The sequence below is a fragment of the Cydia fagiglandana genome, chromosome 27 (genome assembly GCF_963556715.1).
Source record: "Cydia fagiglandana chromosome 27, ilCydFagi1.1, whole genome shotgun sequence".
In the NCBI taxonomy this organism is placed as follows: Eukaryota; Metazoa; Arthropoda; class Insecta; order Lepidoptera; family Tortricidae; genus Cydia; species Cydia fagiglandana.
This window is the reverse complement of record NC_085958.1, coordinates 1920789-1942946: the sequence shown is the minus strand read 5'-3', so window position 1 is coordinate 1942946 and position 22158 is coordinate 1920789. Positions and strand designations below refer to the sequence as shown.

Below are 22158 nucleotides of genomic sequence, written 5' to 3'. Positions count from 1 at the left end.
TTTACTAGTCGCTTTTCGGTGAAGGAAAACATCGTGAGGAAACCGGACTAATCCCAATAAGGCCTAGTTTACCCTTTGGGTTGGAAGGTCACATGGCAGACGCTTTCGTAAAAACTAGTGCCTACGTCAAATCATGGGATTAGTTGTCAAGCAGACCCCAGGCTCCCATGAGCCATGGCAAAATGCCGGGATAGCGCCAGAAAGAAGATACATACAGTCGCCGCCCAATATATCGGAGCTGCCGAAGTGCTCAAAAATATCTGACCACGCGCTCTAACGTCATGACAACAGAGGCGTGTTCAAATATTTGTGAGCACCTTGGCAGCTGCGATATATCTGATGGCGACTGTACATACATATAATCACGCCTATTTCCCGGAGGGGTAAGCAGAGACCACGGATTTCCACTTGCTACGATCATGTGACGCTTCGGGCCATCGGCCCTACGCGGAGTTCGGCCTTCGGACTTCGCAAGCCTCGACGCGCCTTCGGCCTTCCGCCGGGGTCAGTCTTTGGCCTCCCAGCCTGAAGCTCGCCCTTCGGGCTCGCTTGACACAAGTTTTGTATAGGAGTTTACTTCTTTCCCGCAACTCGGCCTTTGGCCTCGCCTTAAATTACTGAGGTTGACTTGCTTGGGAGCTCGGGGTGAAGGCTCCGGGCCTTCGCCCCTCCGCCAGGGTCGGCCTTCGGCCTCCCAGCCTGAAGCTCGTCCTTCGGGCTCGCTTAAAGTACTTGGAAAATTGATTTTGCCCGTGTCCGCCGCCATTTTTGTATTTTTTCAAATTTTTTTTACCTAGTATCCTTGGCCACAGGCTCGCTGAATGCCAAATCTCAGCGCGCTCGCATCAACTTAAGGCAGCAACAAGGCAGTCCACTTTGATCCCTCTTAACGGGGAAGAAAAATGCCAGTTTGATCATTCCTATCGGGGAATCATTCTTTTCGGAATAGGTGATGTGAAATCATTATGTTTATCTCTCACCGCAATGGTCGGCCTGCAGTGGGTCCGCTCCGTGCTGCAGCAGCCACAAAACGCATTCCTCGTGGCCCTCCTGAGCCGCGATACCTGAAACAACCATTTTATTTAACCCATCAACGTGCACACTAGCGCCACAGCTAAATAATCGTTATTTAATATTTTTTTTTATTTTTTTTTATTGGGAGATCCAACAGCTATAACAATACCATAGAAATTATAGTGGATACAGAAAGCCAATAGGAACTCACAGGTAGTAACATAATACTAAAGTAACTTAACGAGAGGTATTTTAAAAAGGGGGCCGCGGCGTACCGTAAAATGGGGTGAGTTGGGTGAAATTTGACTTTCAAACCTCGATAAAATTTTATTTTTACATGTGAAAACTGTATATAATAAGTGGATCGGACGTTTGTATTTTATTTTGGGTAGTTCCATTTCATAACTTTGACGATAAAGAGGAAAACCCACCTCACCCCGTAGTGCCTCGTATTAGGGTTTTTCATACAAAGGTGATTTTGGAAGATTGTTGGATCGATTTTTATTATTATGCGTATTACTATAGCCCCATTTTAAATTGGAATACATTATTTTTGTTGCAGTAGCCTTAAAATCCCTTCTCACCCCCCTCTCAAACCTTCTCTCCCCATTCATAACCCAACTCTCCCCGCGAAACCTACTCACCCCGTTTTACGGGACTGTATTTTGTATTTAAGTACCTTTCGAATACATCAAACTAGTTTTTATGTTGCTGGATTCGTCAATCTATGCGTCGAAAGTTAAAACGGCCGATTTTGTTTTGAGCCACAGCTCACTTACTACATACTTACTTACTTACTTCGCTGGCTCAGCGACCCGAAGTGGATCTTGGCCTTCGACACTAGATTGCGCCATTCGTTCCTTTCCTGTGCGATCTGACGCCATTCAGCCGCTTGCATGCCACACAGGTCTTTCCGGACCTCGTCGATCCATCTGTACCTAGGCCTTCCGACCGGACGTCTCCCAGTTGGTCGCCCCAGATAAGCTCTTTTGGCCGCACGATCCTCTCCCATCCTCTCCACATGGCCGAGCCAGCGAAGTCGAGCAGCCTTGCTCACACAGCTCACAGGGTCACTATTTTACCTAGCGGAGTAGCGCCTTGTGTGCAAACAGCGGCCGTGTCGGCGCCGTGTGCAAGCAGCGCCGAGGTCGCGCCATGCCGCCGTGTGTACGGCGGTACGTCCACATCTGTCACGTCTGTCTACGCCCGAGTCTCCTGAAGTGTAATATCTACGTCTACCACTTCTCTCGGCCACCCAAAGTGTCTTACCTAGCGGAGTGGCGCCCTGCGTGCAAACAGCGGCCGTGTCAGCGCCGTGAGCAAGCAGCGCCGCCAGCACGGCGCCGCGGCCGCGCCACGCCGCCGCGTGCAGCGCTGTTCTTCCACATCTATCACGTCCATCTACGTCAGCGCCGCCTGAAAAGTCAAAAATCATTAGAGACAAATTTTGCTACAAGCTTTTAAAACTGACTGTACTTTTCTTACGAAAGACAACTAATGGTAACATTCCATTTCTAACCGCAGCTGCACTCCCTGGTACTGAACGCGTCGCTGTCATTGTCAATTTTCATACTAGAATGAACAGTAATGCAGCTGTCGTTGGAAATGGACTGTCACCTTTATACTCATCGAGACAATTCTAAAAACCCCTAACACAGTTAGGTTGCGTCGTTTCATCACAGAGTTCCTATGGCCACCTCCTGTCTCCATCATCAGATCAGCTCGATGGTACCATAATATTGCATTGTTATCCGATCCGATGCAAAATTTCACCTCAATCGGAAACCGGGAAGTGGATCAAAAACTTGCAAGATTTTATTACAACAACGGGACAGGTGAAACTAAATAAAAGCTTTGTTTTATTACAAGCTTTTTACACGACACGATGAAAAATTCCGCGAAGACTGAGTTTTGAACTTTTTAATGCGCACTCACCGACTTTTATGAGTAGGTTCACCATATCGACGTGCCCCTGCCACGCGGACACGTGCAAAGGTGTCCGACCCTGTAATGAAAGAACGCAAATTAGAATACTAGCACCTAAGCTAACTTTTTGCAATGGGCAGGCCACATTGCACGCAGAGAAGATGGCCGATGGGGTCGAAAAGTGCTCGAGTGGAGACCACGGACTAGCAAGCGCAGCGTAGGACGTCCACAAGATGGACAGACGACCTTGTTAAGGTCGCCGGAAGACGCTGGATGCCGGTCGCTTCCAACCGGCACGTATGGAGGTCTAAGGGGGAGGCCTATGTTCAGCAGTGGACGTCTTATGGCTGAGATGATGATGATGATATTCGGACAATCAGAACCAAAAACACAAGAATGAAAGTAAAAGTCGGCGCGTTTTCACGATTTATAAGCGCAGTAAATAGTATGCAATAAATTGCGCATACCCAAATACTTTAAACTAGTAGAACCATATAGGTAAATAAACAAACCAAAAGTATACAGCTAAGATACGCGACCAGCGGCGATACCTTCATACTGGTAAGCGCCCCGGCCGCAGCGTTAGTCAACGACACCTCCTCGTAACTCATGATGATGATGATCATGCTAACTTTTTGTGTGAATGAAAGCTAAGCTAGACTGAAATATAGGTTGTATTTCAGTTACACTAAATTTATAATAGTATTTTTAAATATTTTCTTTCTTTCGTATCGTTAGCGCGATGCAGCGTATGAAACAGCGACATCTAGCGGCAAATGTGACTAACCTCAAGATCCGTAGTGTCCGCTCGCGCCCCGCACTCTGTTAGCAGAAATCTAGCCATAGCCAGACGGTTGTCTAAGGCTAGAACGTATAACACGCTTCTTCGGTCGGCGTCTTTCCCGCGCACATATAGATTCTACAGTAAACTATCGTTAGCGCGATGCAGCGCACGTAATAGCGACATCTAGCGGCGAATGTGACTAACCTCAAGATTTCAAGTGTCCGCTCGCGCCCCGCACTCTGTTAGCAAGAATCTAGCCATAGCTAGACGATTGTCTAAGGCTAGAACGTATAACGCGCATCGTCAGTCGGCGTCTTTCCCGTGTACAAATAGATTCTACGGGAAACTACCGTTAGCGCGATGCAGCGCATTAAATAGCGACATCTAGCGGCGAATGTGACTAACCTCAAGATCCGTAGTGTCCGCTCGCGCCCCGCACTCTGTTAGCAGAAATCTAGCCATAGCTAGACGGTTGTCTAAGGCCAGAACGTATAACGCGCTTCGTCGGTCGGCGTCTAACGCGTCCGCATCGGCGCCGCGTTGGTATAACGCTCGTACTGTGTCGAAGTGGCCTTCTAGGGCCGCCAATCTGTGGAAGACAAAATATTTTTGATTATTTATTTCTACGGACTAGCAAGCGCAGCGTAGGACGTCCACCCACAAGATGGACGGACGACCTTGTTAAGGCCGCGGAAGACGCCGGATGCGGGTCGCTTCCAACCGGTACGAATGGAGGTCCAAGGGGGAGGCCTATGTTCAGCAGTGGACGTCTTATGGCTGAGATGATGATGATGATGATGATTTATTTCTATCCTCCTAAGGCCCAACCTATAGTACTTATTCAGTAGTTTCATTTGGGCAAAGCGAAAATCGAGTTCTGAAATATGATTGGACAATCCGGTGGGCGTAGAGTTCTCATTGGGAAAACCAGAGTATGGCATTCCTGAGCGCAGTTTTTCCATCGCGCGCTGGTCGACCGGCGCGGACCAGTCGTCGACCAGCACTTCGACCAGTCCCGTGTGTCCCTCCTGAGCTGCCAGCATTAAAGCTCCCTTGCTCTCTCGTGCCTACGTTATATGTCTCACTCACCTGAGCGCGGTCTTGCCGTCATGAGCTCTCTGGTCGACCGGCGCGGACCAATCGTCGACCAGCACTTCGACCAATCCCGTGTGTCCCTCCTGAGCTGCCAGCATTAGGGCTCCCTTCCCGTCGTTGTCCGCTTCGTCCACTTTTGCACCCGCTTCTAGTAAAGCTTCGCATACTTCAATGTGACCTGTGGGGTAAAGTGACATTATAAAGCAAATATTACACTAGTGGCTCTATGAGCTGAAGACCTTCGCGAGCATAGCTTATTAAGACCGTGCACGCTGACAGCGCCACACAGCGGTTTGATCAATCAACAATACGTAATTTTTTATTTATTCAAAAAGAAATACGAAGTTTAAGTGAAAAAAAAATACAAAAAGTTATGTCTTACTGGGGATCGAACTCAGACTTTCTGTGTGCAAACAAAAGAAGCGAATGTTTGCAAAATGCGCCATGATAGTTCTTAGCTTGGCTGACGAAATTCGGCTACTCATTCTCGAGTAAAAACTAAATATCTAAACACCGCCTAAACCAGCAATACAATTTTTCAGCATTTTTTGCATGTAAATGTGTCTCAAAAAGAAAATACTCTTATGATATCGATACGACTATTTGCTTAGGCGTGAGGTATCCCGACTCCTCCATTTTTGGAAATTTCCAAAAACCGGATCGACAAAAAAATTTTATTTACTCATAGAATCTGGTCACAAAATTTCACGAGAATCGGTTGAGAATTGCGACCTGTAGAGGAGAACATCCGGACATACAAAAGCAAAATGCCCGAGTCAAAACGTAGACCTTCGCTACGCTTCGGTCAATTAACTAAGACTACTAATAACCGCATAATTGAATAACTTAGTATGTAGTCCGCAGCCGGTCGTAAAAATTATATGTGATGTTTTGAAGGTAGTCACATTAAACAAATAATTAGTTAGGATAGGTTCGTTAAGTCGCTTCACATGCCCGAAGGTAGGCGTGGCTCACTCCGCGATTTCGTCGCTTTGCTACAGGTAGCTAAAAGTACATCCGTTCCACCCCAATTTTGGGGAAAGCCATGAGCCGCGCGTGGCGCTGTCGCCACCTAGCGGCCATATCTGTGCTGATCGTAACAGACGCGTTTTGTTAGAGAGTGAGTCTTCTGTACCTAGTACTATTATTTATTCTGTGCCGAAGGGTAAACTGTAGGGATGTACCGACTAGTCGCCGACTAGTCGGGAAAGCCGACTATCCGGCCACATTTGTAGTCGGCGATTAGTCGGCGACTAGTCGGCAAAAATGGCCGATTAGTCGGCACTTTATTAGTGAAAGAAAAACAGAAAAAAAGAAACCAACAGTCAATATTTACCATATGTTTTATGTCTATTTTACCAAAATACCTATTTAGGGTGTGAAAACTATTGTTCATATAAATGACCGTTTGATCGTTATTGTATGGTGGTGGGCTGGTGTTTTCCTCTACAGGTCGATCTCAATTGATTCTCGTGTAATTTCATGGCCAAGTTCTATACTTAAAGGATTTTATTATAATTCAGTTTTTGTTTTTTTAATGGTGGAGCCATGGGGAACTATTAATGTTATTGCAAAATTTAGAGACTTATAAACAGGGCACGTTGCTCGTAAAGACGCTGACTACAGGGGATAGGTTCTTAACTGGCGACTACATACGGGAAATAGAGCCTTGGAAATATGTACCTCCTACAAGTTGTACCTACTGACGGTCTGCTCAGGATCGCAAAATAAAATAAAGACAGAAATTGAACGAGGATTCTTATGATATACGTAGGTCTTTGAACCCGTAGAGAACACCTTTCAGCCAAGTTAATATATGAATAGCGCAACCAAAAGAGCAAAACTATTGTTTTTCACCTGAACTTATACGAAACTAATGATCTGGCCGACTAGCCGACTAGTCGGCCGACTAATCGGCCATTCGAGCGCCGATTAGTCGGCTAGTCGGCTAGTCGGCCAAATCAATAGTCGGCACATCACTAGTAAACTGTCCACAAATAGGTTTCGTCGTCTCAGGGAACAAGAAAATGATATTCACGACATTCCTGGGAATTTGATGATCTGGCGGATATTACGATCGGCCGCCGACATGTTTGTATATTTCTGTCTAAGCTGGCTTTGATAAAACGAAATAGATTATTAGGTGTATAAGTATAGGTATCGTCCACAGAAACAGCTTTCTGAAAAATATCGTGGTTAAAGATATTTGAATCAGATCAGCGTACCTTCGAATGCGGCGTAATGTAGCGGCGTCCACCCGGAGTTGTCCCTGTGATGTTCATCTAAGCCTCGGTCAAGAAGCTGCCGAACCACTTCGACGTTTCCTGTTCAACAAATAATAAATCTTATTTAAAAAAAAACCGGCCAAGTGCGAGTCGGACTCGCGCACAAATAATATGGTTCCGTACTGTATGGATCTTCGTACGTTCTTGTATGGGAGCCCCACTTAAATATTAATTTTATTCTGTTTTTAGTATTTGTTGTTATAGCGGCAACAGAAATACATCATCTGTGAAATTTCAACGGTGTAGCTATCACGGATCATGAGATACAGCCTTAGTAACGGGGTCCCGTTTTTACCCGTATGGAACCCTAAAAAGACTTAATTATTTATACCTTGAGCCGCGGCCGTAGTGAGCACAGTCCGTCCCTCCCTGTCCATGGAGTCGACGCAGGCGCCCCAGAACAGCAGCAGCCTCGTGGCGCGCGCGTGTCCGGCGGACGCGGCCGCCCACAGCGCCGTGCGTCCTAACACGTCATGCGCCTCGATATCTGCCTCGTGCTCTAGAAGGAGCTCGCATATTTCACTGCGGAAAAAATAAAGTGTTTTTTATTTTATATTTCATTTAGTTCTAACATACATAGTATACAAATTTACAGCTTTGAAATTTCGTCAGACTGCGGAACAGTTTGTTGGCGAATAACAAACTGTTCCGGTTTGTTCCTGTACCGACTTGTCCGATTTTATGCGGATGCGGATTTCGAAAAGAATGCGGAAGTTCCACGGTTGTGAATGCGGATGCGGATATTCACAACATCCCTGATCTGTAACAGTTATCATACTCACGTGTGTCTCTCAAACGCGGCGACTAATAATGAGTGGCGCGGTCACGGTCGCAGCGGGAGACGTCAGCGCCTCTCTCTAAGGCCCTGGTCTCCTATTTTATGCTGTACGCGGCGTCTGGCGTCAGCGTCAACGTTTTTGAACAAAAAAGACGCTGACGTCGACGTCTAAAACAGACCACAACAGTACATCTCTATAGTAAGCATCGTGACGCAGACGCTGTAAGCGGCCGATGGCGTTTATAGGAGACCAGGGCCTAAGAGTAGCGCCGCGCAAGCGGCTCCCGAGGCGCAGAGAGACGCTACTGACAGCTGCTCGAGAGACAGAGACAGCACTACTGCCTGCTCTAGTCGCTATATACTCCATACTCACGTGTGTCCCTCAAACGCGGCGACTAATAATGGAGTGGCCCTGTCACGGTCGCAGCGGGAGACGTCAGCGCCTCTCTCTAAGAGTAGCGCCGCGCAAGCGGCTCCCGAGGCGCAGAGAGACGCTACTGACAGCTGCTCGAGAGACAGAGACAGCACTACTGCCTGCTCTAGTCGCTATATACTCCATACTCACGTGTGTCCCTCAAACGCGGCGACTAATAATGGAGTGGCCCTGTCACGGTCGCAGCGGGAGACGTCAGCGCCTCTCTCTAAGAGTAGCGCCGCGCAAGCGGCTCCCGACGCGCAGAGAGACGCTACTGACAGAGACAACACTACTGCCTGCTCTAGTCGCTATATACTCTATACTCACGTGTGTCCCTCAAACGCGGCCACTAATAATGGAGTGGCCCTGTCCCGGTCGCAGCGGGAGACGTCAGCGCCTCTCTCTAAGAGTAGCGCCGCGCAAGCGGCTCCCGAGGCGCAGAGAGACGCTACTGACAGCTGCTCGAGAGACAGAGACAGCACTACTGCCTGCTCTAGTCGCTATATACTCCATACTCACGTGTGTCCCTCAAACGCGGCCACTAATAATGGAGTGGCGCGGTCGCGGTCGCAGCGGGAGACGTCAGCGCCTCTCTCTATGAGTAGCGCCACGCAAGCGCAGGCGCAGAGAGACGCTACTGACAGAGACAGCACTACTGCCTGCTCTAGTCGCTATATACTCCATGCTCACGTGTGTCCCTCAAACGCGGCCACTAATAATGGAGTGGCGCGGTCGCGGTCGCAGCGGGAGACGTCAGCGCCTCTCTCTATGAGTAGCGCCACGCAAGCGCAGGCGCAGAGACGCTACTGACAGAGACAGCACTACTGCCTGCTCTAGTCGCTATATACTCCATACTCACGTGTGTCCCTCAAACGCGGCCACTAATAATGGAGTGGCGCGGTCGCGGTCGCAGCGGGAGACGTCAGCGCCTCTCTCTAAGAGTAGCGCCGCGCAAGCGGCTCCCGACGCGCAGAGAGACGCTACTGACAGAGACAACACTACTGCCTGCTCTAGTCGCTATATACTCTATACTCACGTGTGTCCCTCAAACGCGGCCACTAATAATGGAGTGGCCCTGTCCCGGTCGCAGCGGGAGACGTCAGCGCCTCTCTCTAAGAGTAGCGCCGCGCAAGCGGCTCCCGAGGCGCAGAGAGACGCTACTGACAGTGCGGTGCGTCCTGCGGACAGAGTAATCTAATTACGATATTTATTAGCTAAACTGCAAAACGTAATTCAAGGCCAAAAAAAGTAAGAAATGTTGCCATGTTGTTGTTAAAAAAAAACGAACTATAAGTAAAAATAACACAAAAAATTCGGACAAAATCAGCATGTCCCATGTCCCATGTAAGCGGCCGCGATGAGCGGTGTCCGGCCCTCCTACTATATCTATCTCACTCTATCTCACCGTCTTCGTCAGCATGGTCGACGCTCGCCCCAGTGTCCAGTAACGCTCGGACAATATCAGCATGTCCCATGTAAGCGGCCGCGATGAGCGGCGTGCAGCCCTCCTGCTATATCTATCTCACTCTATCTCACCGTCTTCGTCAGCATGGTCGACGCTCGCCCCAGCGTCCAGTAACGCTCGAACAATATCAGCGTGTCCCATGTAAGCGGCCACGATGAGCGGCGTGCAGCCCTCCCACTATATCTATCTCACTCTATCTCACCATCTTCGTCAGCATGGTCGACGCTCGCCCCAGCGTCCAGTAACGCTCGAACAATATCAGCGTGTCCCATGTAAGCGGCCGCGATGAGCGGCGTGTAGCCCTCCTACTATATCTATCTCACTCTATCTCACCGTCTTCGTCAGCATGGTCGACGCTCGCCCCAGCCTCCAGTAACGCTCGAACTATATCAGCATGTCCCATGTAAGCGTCCGGCCCTCCTACTATATCTATCTCACTCTATCTCACCGTCTTCGTCAGCATGGTCGACGCTCGCCCCGGCGTCCAGTAACGCTCGAACAATATCAGCGTGTCCCATGTAAGCGGCCGCGATGAGCGGCGTCCGGCCCTCCGCGTCCGCTTTATCCGGATCAGCGCCCGCTGCTAGTAAGCGGGACACGACGCATTCATGTCCCGACCACGCGGCCGCTCTGTCATAGAGAATTATAGTAAGAATTGAGTGCTCACTCCGTACATAAGTTTTGGTACCAACACGACTATTATTTTCGCAGTCGACATCTAGCATCGAGTAGCGGAATTATCAGTACCGCTACTTGATACTAGAATTCTCTAGTGTCGCAACTCACAAAAATTGTTTGTGCAAGAATTTACAACAAATAAAGCAGAAGGCGTTCCGGTTATAATATTAGCTGAAAATTGTTGAGCATTAGACTTTTCCGCCGTCGGAACATCTATTGTCAAGTATAGTCGCACCAATAAAAGTCTGCAGCGGATTTGATAGTCCACGCAGTGGAAGTGTTATTTATACGTCATAATTTCATAGAAGTTTGACGTTTAAAATGACACTTGCACTGCGTGGGCTATCAAAATCGCTGCAGACTTTTAACGGTCTAACTCTAGCGGTACTGATAATTCTTGTTCCTAGAGATTTCATTTGTCTTGGTTTAAGCCACCAAATTCAGTTCAGTTATTTATCCCACCAAAAACATAAATGTAAAAAAGGAGAGCCAAGTTCAATACAAAAATTATGCTTGGCTGTGGGGCTCGCCGCAAAAAGAATGGAGATCTAAATGAGTGCCACTGCCAAGTTATATGCAAAATCCAAATATGTATTTATAGGAACAAAATAACATTATAAACAAGTATTAAACTCTATTTCTTTGCTTTATTGGATACCTATAACAATTGCTGTTATTTAAAAAAAAAAGTGATATCTTAAAGTAGGTTAGATTTGACTTGGCCAGTTTTCATTATATCAATCATTTTATATATATTGTAATTCTGATAAAACCTGGCCAAGCCAAATCTAACCTACTTTAAGATCTCACATTTTTTTTAAATAATTGCAATTGTTATAGGTATCCAATAAAGCAAAGAAATAGAGTTTAATACTTGTTTATAATGTTATTTTGTTCCTATAAATACATATTTGGATTTTGCATAGAACTTGGCAGTGGCACTCATTTAGATCTCCATTCTTTTTGCGGCGAGCCCCACAGCCAAGCATAATTTTTGTATTGAACTTGGCTCTCCTTTTTTACATTTATGTTTTTGGTGGGATATCAATACTTTTTGTAAAGAAAACTAGGCAGGTATTGAGATTTAATGTTTTTTCTTGTGTTTCCGCTGTATGGTTTTTACTTCTGTTCTTTGTATAATTATGAGGTACCGCGCGCCGCCGACGACACACCGTTGGCCGGTTGTTTAGAGCGTATTAAAAGTTTATTGTATGGGGACACCACTTATTTTTTGACTAAACTTTATTTTAATATAGCAAATATAATAATACATATATTGGGGTAGTTTCAAATATCTGCTTGTAACGGTTCCAACGCTACAATAAAAAAATATTTTTTTGTATGGGGACCCCCCCTATTTTTTAACTTTTTTTTATTTTTAGATTTTTTCCTACGCTTACACACAATAACCGAGCTGGATTCCAAATTTCATCCTTCTAGGTCATCTGGAAGTAGGTTAGGTTTAGGTACTTATATGTCAGTCCCAATAAAGTGTTTTTTTTGTATGGGGACCCCCCCTATTTTTTAACTTTATTTTATTTTTAGATTTTTTCCTACGGTAACACACAATAACCAAGCTGGATTCCAAATTTCATCCTTCTAGGTCATCTGGAAGTAGGTTAGGTTTAGGTACTATAAGTCATAAGTCAGTCTTAAAATTTACGACTTTTTGACCTTCATACCTTTATAACCGTTTGAGCTAGCTTCATGAAATTTGGGCTTCTAGATATCCTTATGGATATAATTAAACACACGTAGTTTTATGTGTTTACGTCAAAGATGTTTTGAGTTATAGAAGGGTCAAAAGTGGCACCAAGTGGTTCGTGTAATATTACACTCGGCGCTGGCTAGCCAGTTCCTTTGCTTGAACTTGGCTTGACACGCTGCCGCGTGTCTAGATTGTAGCGATGCTACATAATTTCCTATACCAAACATATACTTCCTCATACAGGATAACCTGTACAACATGACTGTCGCATTTCCAACAGAATAACATACACCGGAGTACGACACTTATGTAAAACTGTAATGTACCTTCTCAGCTGCAGGTTGATTAGCATATACTGCCTCCTGGCTAACTGGTTTCGAAGAAACAAGTCCAAAGAGCATGCCACTCGAACGGAACTTGTCACCCAGATTGTGCAGAGATTGTTGAACCAAACCTGGCTTCACGTATATCAAAATGACCCTCGTGATATATCCTAACTGCCCAAGTAGGTCACATCCTAATTTAATTCGTATTTTAGAATCATTTTCGGAATTTTTATGAAACATAAATTGCAACTTTGAGGGTGCCAATGAGTTGAGATTTTTGACAGGTGAACTGTCAGAAAATAAGTTACGCGTTTAGTTACCGCATCGGAAGGAAGATATTCCAAAGGAAACAAAGTAGAAAACAGTAATAAAAAAGATAATTATTAGTAATTATTATTAACCAATTAAAATATTACAAGTATTAACGAGCATTGACATTTTTCGAGAATCATTTGATTTAGAAAAGATTTAAGTTGGTTTGACGTTTAATGTGTTGATGTGAATCGAAACGCAACGTGTCCGGTAGGGGAAGATTTCGAACTGTGACTGTCACTACACTTGGACTTGGAATGGGAATACGCTAGCATGTGGATGGTTTCTAATTAAAGATTAAGAGGAATTGCCTCGTCTCCTTCCGCCGCCTGGTCCGGCTGGTGGGAGACCGATTTGTAAAGTGCGTATATCGCTGTGCGTGAATTGTGCGCGTGATTTACTTAGTGCGTCCCGTGTCGCCGATGGACATGAGCACGGCTGGTGATCGTGTTCCCTGGCGCGCTGTTGCGCGTCCCCGATTTTGCTGAGCGTCATGCTGGCGCTGCCTCTACGCCGTAGGACGCGGCCTAGACTTGCAGGCCGTGTGTCGGATGGCTATGCTGCCGTCCGACGACTCCAAGGTGTCTTCGTGCGGGTCCTTCCCGTGAAACTCCGAGCGCCGCGGGTTGTTCTCGCCTTAGCTTGTCACAGCTGGGGCTCGATGAACGCCCGCCGCTGATCTACGTCGATCTGTCTGCTACGCTAAGTTCCAGGATGAAAGCTACACCCGGTATCCGTGAGTGCACTAGACTTTCGTTTTAGGTTTTGGCCAAAACTCCGCGTTTCGCCCGACTCGCGATCGTAGGTTAAGAATCGCCATAGTGTCACCCCACAGCCGCCATAGTGTCACCCCACAGCCGCCAACGGCTTATGGAAACAAATTGTATTTTGAGTAGCGCCCGCCCTAAAGCGGAGTGCCTTGTAATTATCTAGCGGGGTATATTAAATTGCATGACAGATATTTGGTTTTGTCTTTTCAATACCTTACCAAGTTCCCATTAACCAGGTTAGAATAACAAGAGGACCCTTGTACTCCAATAGTCCAATGTTTTACTACGGATCTTATCCGAGGCATTTTTCCCATTAACTATTTAAACATTTAAAACATTATTATTTTTTATACACTATAACGTCACCGCTATTTTAAATTATTATTTTTTATTCACGACAATGGCTTTAAATTCTTATTATTTTTTTATACACGACAATGGTGCCCGAAGAAAGCTTAAATTCAATATATAGCCTGGTTACTGTGAGCTTGGGAGAGCGATAACATCAATTTATAAAATTTTTGTCATTTAAAAAACTTTATTTTTAAAAAAATTTGTGAAATTATTTGTGTTAAAAATATAAAATTAATTAATTTGTAAGTTTACTTGTGACAGGGTAGCAAATTCATCAATTATTACAATTATTATTAGGCTACACTATGACTAATTAGCATAGCGCTCAGCCACATATTATTTTTTTCACCATGCTCCATTTGAGAGGTAGGTAATTTATTTTAACACTTCCTGTATAAAGTGAAGTGTTACCAATTTATTATACTTTATTACATACCCTGACACAAGCAAACCATTTTTTTTCTACCGACATGCCGGACGGGGAAGGAGAGGAATTTTATGAAGTAGGAGGGGGGGATACCTTATCTACCCATCCCTACCCATGCCTAATGCCTCATTGTTTAATACGCGACCATGGGGTGCCGCGTTAGACACCCACCCGCCCGACCCACCCATTTCAAAAGTATTAAAATATTTATTAATTTTAATTTCTCAAACCAACTCAAACTTTTCATTCCGGTGACTTAGTATGATAGACGAGACACTCTAAATTTCTTTGTTTTTGACTTATTCGGTTCTAAATAGAACTACTTTATAGAACTTAAATGTTCACATTATTTGTTTTTGTTTTTTGTTTTTTTTTGAAATTTGAAGAAATTGGTCTTAGAATCAACCTCAATTTCGGCTATCTTAGCATAGCATTTTTTAAAGTTCTGCTGAAACATGCACCATTTGTATTCGCTAAAGGTAGGGACATGTTGTTGAACGGCATGCTGCATTCCATTTGGAGTAGTATTCCTGATTCGTCACATAACCTCCGAATTTCCGACTGCTAGAGCAAACCGCTTTGTAGTTAAGGTAATCTGAAAAAAATCAGTTACCATTTAATTTTAAAGCATTGGTTCAGTGACATTATGCTCAATATTATATTTTACAAGGTGTAATTTCAAGTTAGTAACTTATTTTTTTTTATTTGGGTGAACTTAGGTAACAACCCATTTTTTTGAGTACGCGTACCTCCTTGACTAATTTGGTCAAGATTTTTTTTTGAAGCGTTTCCAGGGAAACCAAATTTTTTTGTGACTACACACCCTAAGGGTCCAGGGTGATGTAATTATATTGGATATAATTCACTGACTTAGACATGAAAAAGAAAACCAAGTTTTTTTTTTCACTTAGTGTAAGCCCACTGGCTACACATTGGGATTTGACTTAAGTGTGAGCTACAAGTTAGCCTCCACTATTATTGATATTATTTGTAGATATAAATTAGCAACTAGTTACCACATTACATTAAGGTACTAGTAAGTTAATTTTGTAGTCATAGGCATGTACATAGTAGGGCATGCCATATTAAAACTTAATAATTAGTATTGCATTATGTATATGACTACTTGTAACATACTAAATAGTAAGAATTTATAAATATAGTTGAAAATACTTAATATTTAAATTGGATTTAAATACTTTAGTGAACCTTAGAATAGGGAGTTAGCTTATTATTATTTATGTTGAATAGTGGCTAGACCAGTCAATATAGGATTACTTGAATTAAAAAAAATATTTTTTAGCTAGATTGCAGAAACCACAGTGTAGTGGCCATGCACTGTGATTTCTAATAGAGTTAAAATTTAGAAATAATGTCAAACAGATTAGCATATCTACATGCATAATTAACGTCCTAATGCACTTGTTGATTAGGTATCCGGTTAATTTATTTTTTCTCCGGTTACCCCGGCTGCCTCGGTTAACCGGTGCTTAACCTCTTTGCCGAGAGAGGGGATATTGTAGCGATGCTACATAATTTCCTATACCAAACATATACTTCCTCATACAGGATAACCTGTACAACATGACTGTCGCATTTCCAACAGAATAACATACACCGGAGTACGACACTTATGTAAAACTGTAATGTACCTTCTCAGCTGCAGGTTGATTAGCATATACTGCCTCCTGGCTAACTGGTTTCGAAGAAACAAGTCCAAAGAGCATGCCACTCGAACGGAACTTGTCACCCAGATTGTGCAGAGATTGTTGAACCAAACCTGGCTTCACGTATATCAAAATGACCCTCGTGATATATCCTAACTGCCCAAGTAGGTCACATCCTAATTTAATTCGTATTTTAGAATCATTTTCGGAATTTTTATGAAACATAAATTGCAACTTTGAGGGTGCCAATGAGTTGAGATTTTTGACAGGTGAACTGTCAGAAAATAAGTTACGCGTTTAGTTACCGCATCGGAAGGAAGATATTCCAAAGGAAACAAAGTAGAAAACAGTAATAAAAAAGATAATTATTAGTAATTATTATTAACCAATTAAAATATTACAAGTATTAACGAGCATTGACATTTTTCGAGAATCATTTGATTTAGAAAAGATTTAAGTTGGTTTGACGTTTAATGTGTTGATGTGAATCGAAACGCAACGTGTCCGGTAGGGGAAGATTTCGAACTGTGACTGTCACTACACTTGGACTTGGAATGGGAATACGCTAGCATGTGGATGGTTTCTAATTAAAGATTAAGAGGAATTGCCTCGTCTCCTTCCGCCGCCTGGTCCGGCTGGTGGGAGACCGATTTGTAAAGTGCGTATATCGCTGTGCGTGAATTGTGCGCGTGATTTACTTAGTGCGTCCCGTGTCGCCGATGGACATGAGCACGGCTGGTGATCGTGTTCCCTGGCGCGCTGTTGCGCGTCCCCGATTTTGCTGAGCGTCATGCTGGCGCTGCCTCTACGCCGTAGGACGCGGCCTAGACTTGCAGGCCGTGTGTCGGATGGCTATGCTGCCGTCCGACGACTCCAAGGTGTCTTCGTGCGGGTCCTTCCCGTGAAACTCCGAGCGCCGCGGGTTGTTCTCGCCTTAGCTTGTCACAGCTGGGGCTCGATGAACGCCCGCCGCTGATCTACGTCGATCTGTCTGCTACGCTAAGTTCCAGGATGAAAGCTACACCCGGTATCCGTGAGTGCACTAGACTTTCGTTTTAGGTTTTGGCCAAAACTCCGCGTTTCGCCCGACTCGCGATCGTAGGTTAAGAATCGCCATAGTGTCACCCCACAGCCGCCATAGTGTCACCCCACAGCCGCCAACGGCTTATGGAAACAAATTGTATTTTGAGTAGCGCCCGCCCTAAAGCGGAGTGCCTTGTAATTATCTAGCGGGGTATATTAAATTGCATGACAGATATTTGGTTTTGTCTTTTCAATACCTTACCAAGTTCCCATTAACCAGGTTAGAATAACAAGAGGACCCTTGTACTCCAATAGTCCAATGTTTTACTACGGATCTTATCCGAGGCATTTTTCCCATTAACTATTTAAACATTTAAATTATTATTATTTTTTTATTCACCACAGTGCCAGCACTACTTTAAATCATTTTTATTTTTTATTCACTACAATGGCACGCTACTTTAAACCTTAAATTATTTTTTTATACACGACAAGATTTAAACTTTTTTGCACATAAGACAAACTTATTGTACAAAAGGCAGACTTAATGCCAAAAGCATTCTCTACCAGTCAACCTTAAGGCAAAGTAGAGAGATTGTGGGCGGTGCAACTGCTACAACTACTAACAAAATTTTATATAAACCGCAACGCTAATTTAAAAAAAATATGCATATAAAATTTTATTATATTTCTGCTTTTACCTCAAAGCTGTCCTGTTGTCTGCGTCGACGCAATCCACGTCACATCCAAACTCAAGTAGAACTTCCACCACCTGCAAATAATAAAAATTAGACCAAACTAAGTCTGCAACGATTTTCAGAGCACACTCAGCGGCTTCTTAAGCCAGTTGAGAGTAGATGAAAACATTACACGATCAAATAATGTAGGTTAAAGTCAGGTCGTACGGTAACAGATCCAGGTGGTTTTGTATTTGGTTGGTTAATAAAAAACCGGGCAAGTGCGAGTCGGACTCGCGCACGAAGGGTTCCGTACCATAATACAAAATCCGGCAAAAAAAACGGTCACCCATCCAAGTACTGACCCCGCCCGACGTTGCTTAACTTCGGTCAAAAATCACGTTTGTTGTATGGGAGCCCCACATAATCTTAATTTTATTCTGTTTTTAGTATTTGTTGTTATAGCGGCAACAGAAATACATCATCTGTGAGAATTTCAACTGTCTAGCTATCACGGTTCGTGAGATACAGTTTGGTGACAGACGGACGGACGGACGGACGGACAGCAGAGTCTTAGTAATAGGGTCCCGTTTTACCCTTTGGGTACGGAACCCTAAAAAGTCACAAGGTAAATTCATAATTTTTGACAATTTCAATATGGCGGTTTGTTTACATAGTTTGCAAGTTCCATAGAATGACACTTTACTTTTTTTTTAAGAACCTAAAGATACACCCCCTTATTCATAAACGTTTACTAAAGTTGACAAACCGTCGGAAAGGGTAAGACGATTATTATGTTTTTCTTAATTACTCGTAATGCATGTTAATTATAAGATGTAATAATGTTTTGAAAAGATGTGTCCCGCCGACTTTTTTGCCGGTCCCATATTGGGATACCCTCCTCCAATTGAGGGGGGATTTAAATCTTCACGGGGCAGAGGTGTACGGTTGGAGCCGGTAAAGGTTTATTTGACGTTTATAAGCGCATTGTAATATGCCTACTTGAATAAACTATGTTTTATCTTTATCTTTTTATCTTCTACTCCCGTACTTTTATTTGTCATTTAAATAAATAATTTATGATTTATGATTTATGATTTATGAAAGGGTCGTGCACACACCTTTAAAACCCTACCGTATAGTTGTCAAGACAAGTCTTTAGTCTATTCCCGAAAAAAGAATTTGTGCATACACCCAGTGTCTTCCAACCTTATTTTAAATGTTATCTCTGACAAATAAGTGTTTATACCATAGACATGTTTTTTTTAATTTCATTCATTCATTCATTCTTTTCCCGCCCGTACCCTCCATTTTTGCTACTTTTTGAATTAAAAAGATTTATTTTTACAATTTTATTTCAAAGAAGTGCTTGGTCGTAGAAAAAGTATTGTACCTATGCAACGTTTAACTGAGTCAAAAAATACTTGTGGCGTCTTTATTAACAATTTTCGGCTTCGCCTTAAATTGTTACTCGCGCCAGTCGCCTTTTTGACCTCTCTTAAACAACGGTTGCATAAAATACTATTATGAGTATAAGTGTATGCGATGGTACCTCAGTGTGTCCCGCCCAGGCTGCAGCCCTAAGCGCGCTCCAAGCGTCCGCGTCGGGCGCGTCAGGTCTAGCGCCGGCGCGGAGCAGAACACAGCAGGTAGCCGCGCGGCCGGCGCGCGCCGCCGCGTGCAGCGCCGTGCCGCCCGTCGCGTCCGTCACGAGCGCTAGCTCCGGGCGGCGCTGTCAAAACAAACGATACAATCTAATGTATGTATGTAAATTATATAATAGCATTAAACGAGCATTTTATAATATTTCGGGGATCTCGAAAACGGCTCTAACGACTCTATGAAATTTGTTATATCCTCCTAAGGCCCAGCCATACAAATGAAAAATCCAAAATTTGCCATTGAAATTTGAACCTATAGTGTAGGAAATAGAGTTGATTTTGCGTTGTTGGAAAATTGAACGAAACAGAGCAAAAGCAACTCTCTTCCAATTGAATAGAATTTAAATTTCATCGAACTGAAGAGGTCCTATATGTAGGACCTTGGGCCTTAGGAGGATATGGGGGTTTTCGGGGGCAAAAAATCGCTCTAGCTAGGTCTTATTTCTGGTAAAACGCCCGTTTTTGTTTTTATATATTTTCCGAGTAAAGCTTGGTCTCCCACATATTTATATATACAGGGTGTAATCGTTAAGTGTAGCCAAGCGATAATTCCGTAAATATAACAGATATCAGAAAACTTCAAATTGATATCGAAAGTGCATTACCCAATTAGTAAAATTACATTAATAACTTTTTTAAATAAAAGCAGAAAAGCTGTATAAACAACAAAAAACGGAGTAAACAAACCGTATTGCTATAAAAAGTAAATACATATGAGGAAAATCAGTGGTATAGTTACATTACAATTAAATTATATATCATTTAATAAACTTCCTGTTTAAGCTGCTGCCTTGAACTAAGAATTAATATTTTATAAATTATAATTAAGTAACTGTATAATTATAATATCTATTATAATGTTGTGCAATACACCATTATTAAGTAACAGTAAAATTTTATAAATTTCATTTTTACTTTGACACCGAATAAACTCTGTAATATAAAATGTGACGTTTTTGGTAATTTTCAATTGTCTATGCTGCTTCCAAAAGTTAGACCAAGAAGAGTCTGCAACGATTTTGATAGCCCACGCAGTGCAAGTGTTATTTACACGTCATAATTTCATAGAAGTTTGACGTTTAAAATGACACTTGTAAGTAATGCGTGGGTTATCAAAATCGCTACAGCCTTTTCCCGGTCTGACTTTAGAATATCTTTTATAGTATACAGGATATATATTAAGAGCCAACAGGAGTGGTAATTTCTCCATACAAACGTACTCCTCGTTTTCCTCCGTGGTTTTTGAAGCTAGAGCAATGATTTTTTACACAGTTAATATTGTCAATATCTGTGTCGGACCGTTTTGCTTTATTTGATATTTTTGTTTTTTAAGGCGCTAGAGCCCTTCAAAAATGGCCAAAATGGCCTCATTGACTATGCTGCAATGAGAGGCGCAGTATTCAAAACTGATATCAATTAGCCAAAAAAGCAAAACGGTCCGACACAGATAATTTCATAATCATTTAGATTTCCAAATTTGGTTACGATTGGTTATGTTTTGGAGGAGGAGTACGAAACCTCGATTTTTGAGATTTTTACGCAGGATTTTTCGCCTTGTCCTTATCGCACTACTTTTAGGTGCCGCTTCCGTTAGCGAGATGGGTATATTTACCAGTAGCGGCGCCTCCATAAAAGCCGATTCCCACCGTCTTGCCTGTTTTTGGACAGAGTTGTAAAGTAAATATGTAAGCCAAATTAGCCCCGGCTTGCCTATGGATATGTTTGACGCGCCGCCACTGATATTTACCTAAAATATTTAAAACTCAGCTCCTGTTTCGTCTTAACTAACAAACCTTTAGCAAAGCCGTGAGAGCGTCATCCTCGCCTCTGGTCGCCAACTCAAAGACCGCGTTCGGATCTATAACGACCGGCTCTTCGGATTCAACGTCGGGCGCTAGCACTTCTGTTTCAAGAGGCGCGTCCAGAGACAGCTGCAAGAAAGATAACTATTAGTTTTACTAGGGATGTAACGATACCGATATATCGGCATTGCCGTTTTTAGGGTTCCGTACCCAGTAAAACGCCCCTATTACTAAGACTCTGCTGTCCGTCCGTCCGTCCGTATGTCACCAGGCTGTATCTCACGAACCGTGATAGCTAGACAGTTTTTTTACAGATGATGTATTTCTGCTGCCGTTATAACAACAAATACTAAAAACAGAATAAAATAGAGATTTAAGTGGGGCTCCCATACAACAAACGTAAATTTTGACCGAAGTTAAGCAACTCGGGCGGGGTCAGTACTTAGATGGGTGACCGTTTTTTTTTTGCCCTTTTTGCATTATGGTACGGAATCCTTCGTGCGCGAGTCCGACTCGCACTTGCCCGGTTTTTTATCTCGGTGGCCGTGGTAGAAGGCGCACATCATGGACTGAAAATATAAGTGACTGATTAGGGGCCACTGTGCGTCTGTGTTAATATTAACTCAGACATGGACTCTAAGACTAGTCTATTTAAATTTAAACTTTATTGCTCACACAATAAGGTGTATCTTACCAAATCAGGCACCTCTTCGGTAGTCTCTCCCGGGGCGGAATCAGAGCGGCTCAGTTCTAATAACGCGCGAAGTACGCGTCTGTCGTGAGGCCACTGTGCGTCTGTGTTAATATTAACTCAGACATGGCCTCTAAGGCTAGTCTATTTAAATTTAAACTTTATTGCTCACACAATAAGGTGTATCTTACCAAATCAGGCACCTCTTCGGTAGTCTCTCCCGGGGCGGAATCAGAGCGGCTCAGTTCTAATAACGCGCGAAGTACGCGTCTGTCGTGAGGCCATCTGGCGTCTGTGTTG

General features: G+C 43.6%; 1 protein-coding gene across 1 annotated transcript in view; it reads right to left on the bottom strand.

Moving 5' to 3' along the window:
• Positions 1-22158, bottom strand: part of LOC134677995 (ankyrin repeat domain-containing protein 50) — a 120973-nt gene that overhangs the window by 19341 nt on the left and 79474 nt on the right. Inside the window, exons 23-34 of the mRNA XM_063536437.1 lie at positions 21159-21296; positions 19257-19436; positions 17729-17799; positions 10211-10392; positions 9334-9475; positions 7436-7626; positions 7045-7143; positions 4814-4997; positions 4130-4313; positions 2950-3019; positions 2284-2430; positions 981-1064 (exon numbers count right to left, since the gene is read on the bottom strand). Of these exons, the coding sequence (XP_063392507.1) occupies positions 981-1064; positions 2284-2430; positions 2950-3019; positions 4130-4313; positions 4814-4997; positions 7045-7143; positions 7436-7626; positions 9334-9475; positions 10211-10392; positions 17729-17799; positions 19257-19436; positions 21159-21296 (1672 nt within the window). The remainder of the gene's footprint in view (positions 1-980; positions 1065-2283; positions 2431-2949; positions 3020-4129; positions 4314-4813; positions 4998-7044; positions 7144-7435; positions 7627-9333; positions 9476-10210; positions 10393-17728; positions 17800-19256; positions 19437-21158; positions 21297-22158) is intronic.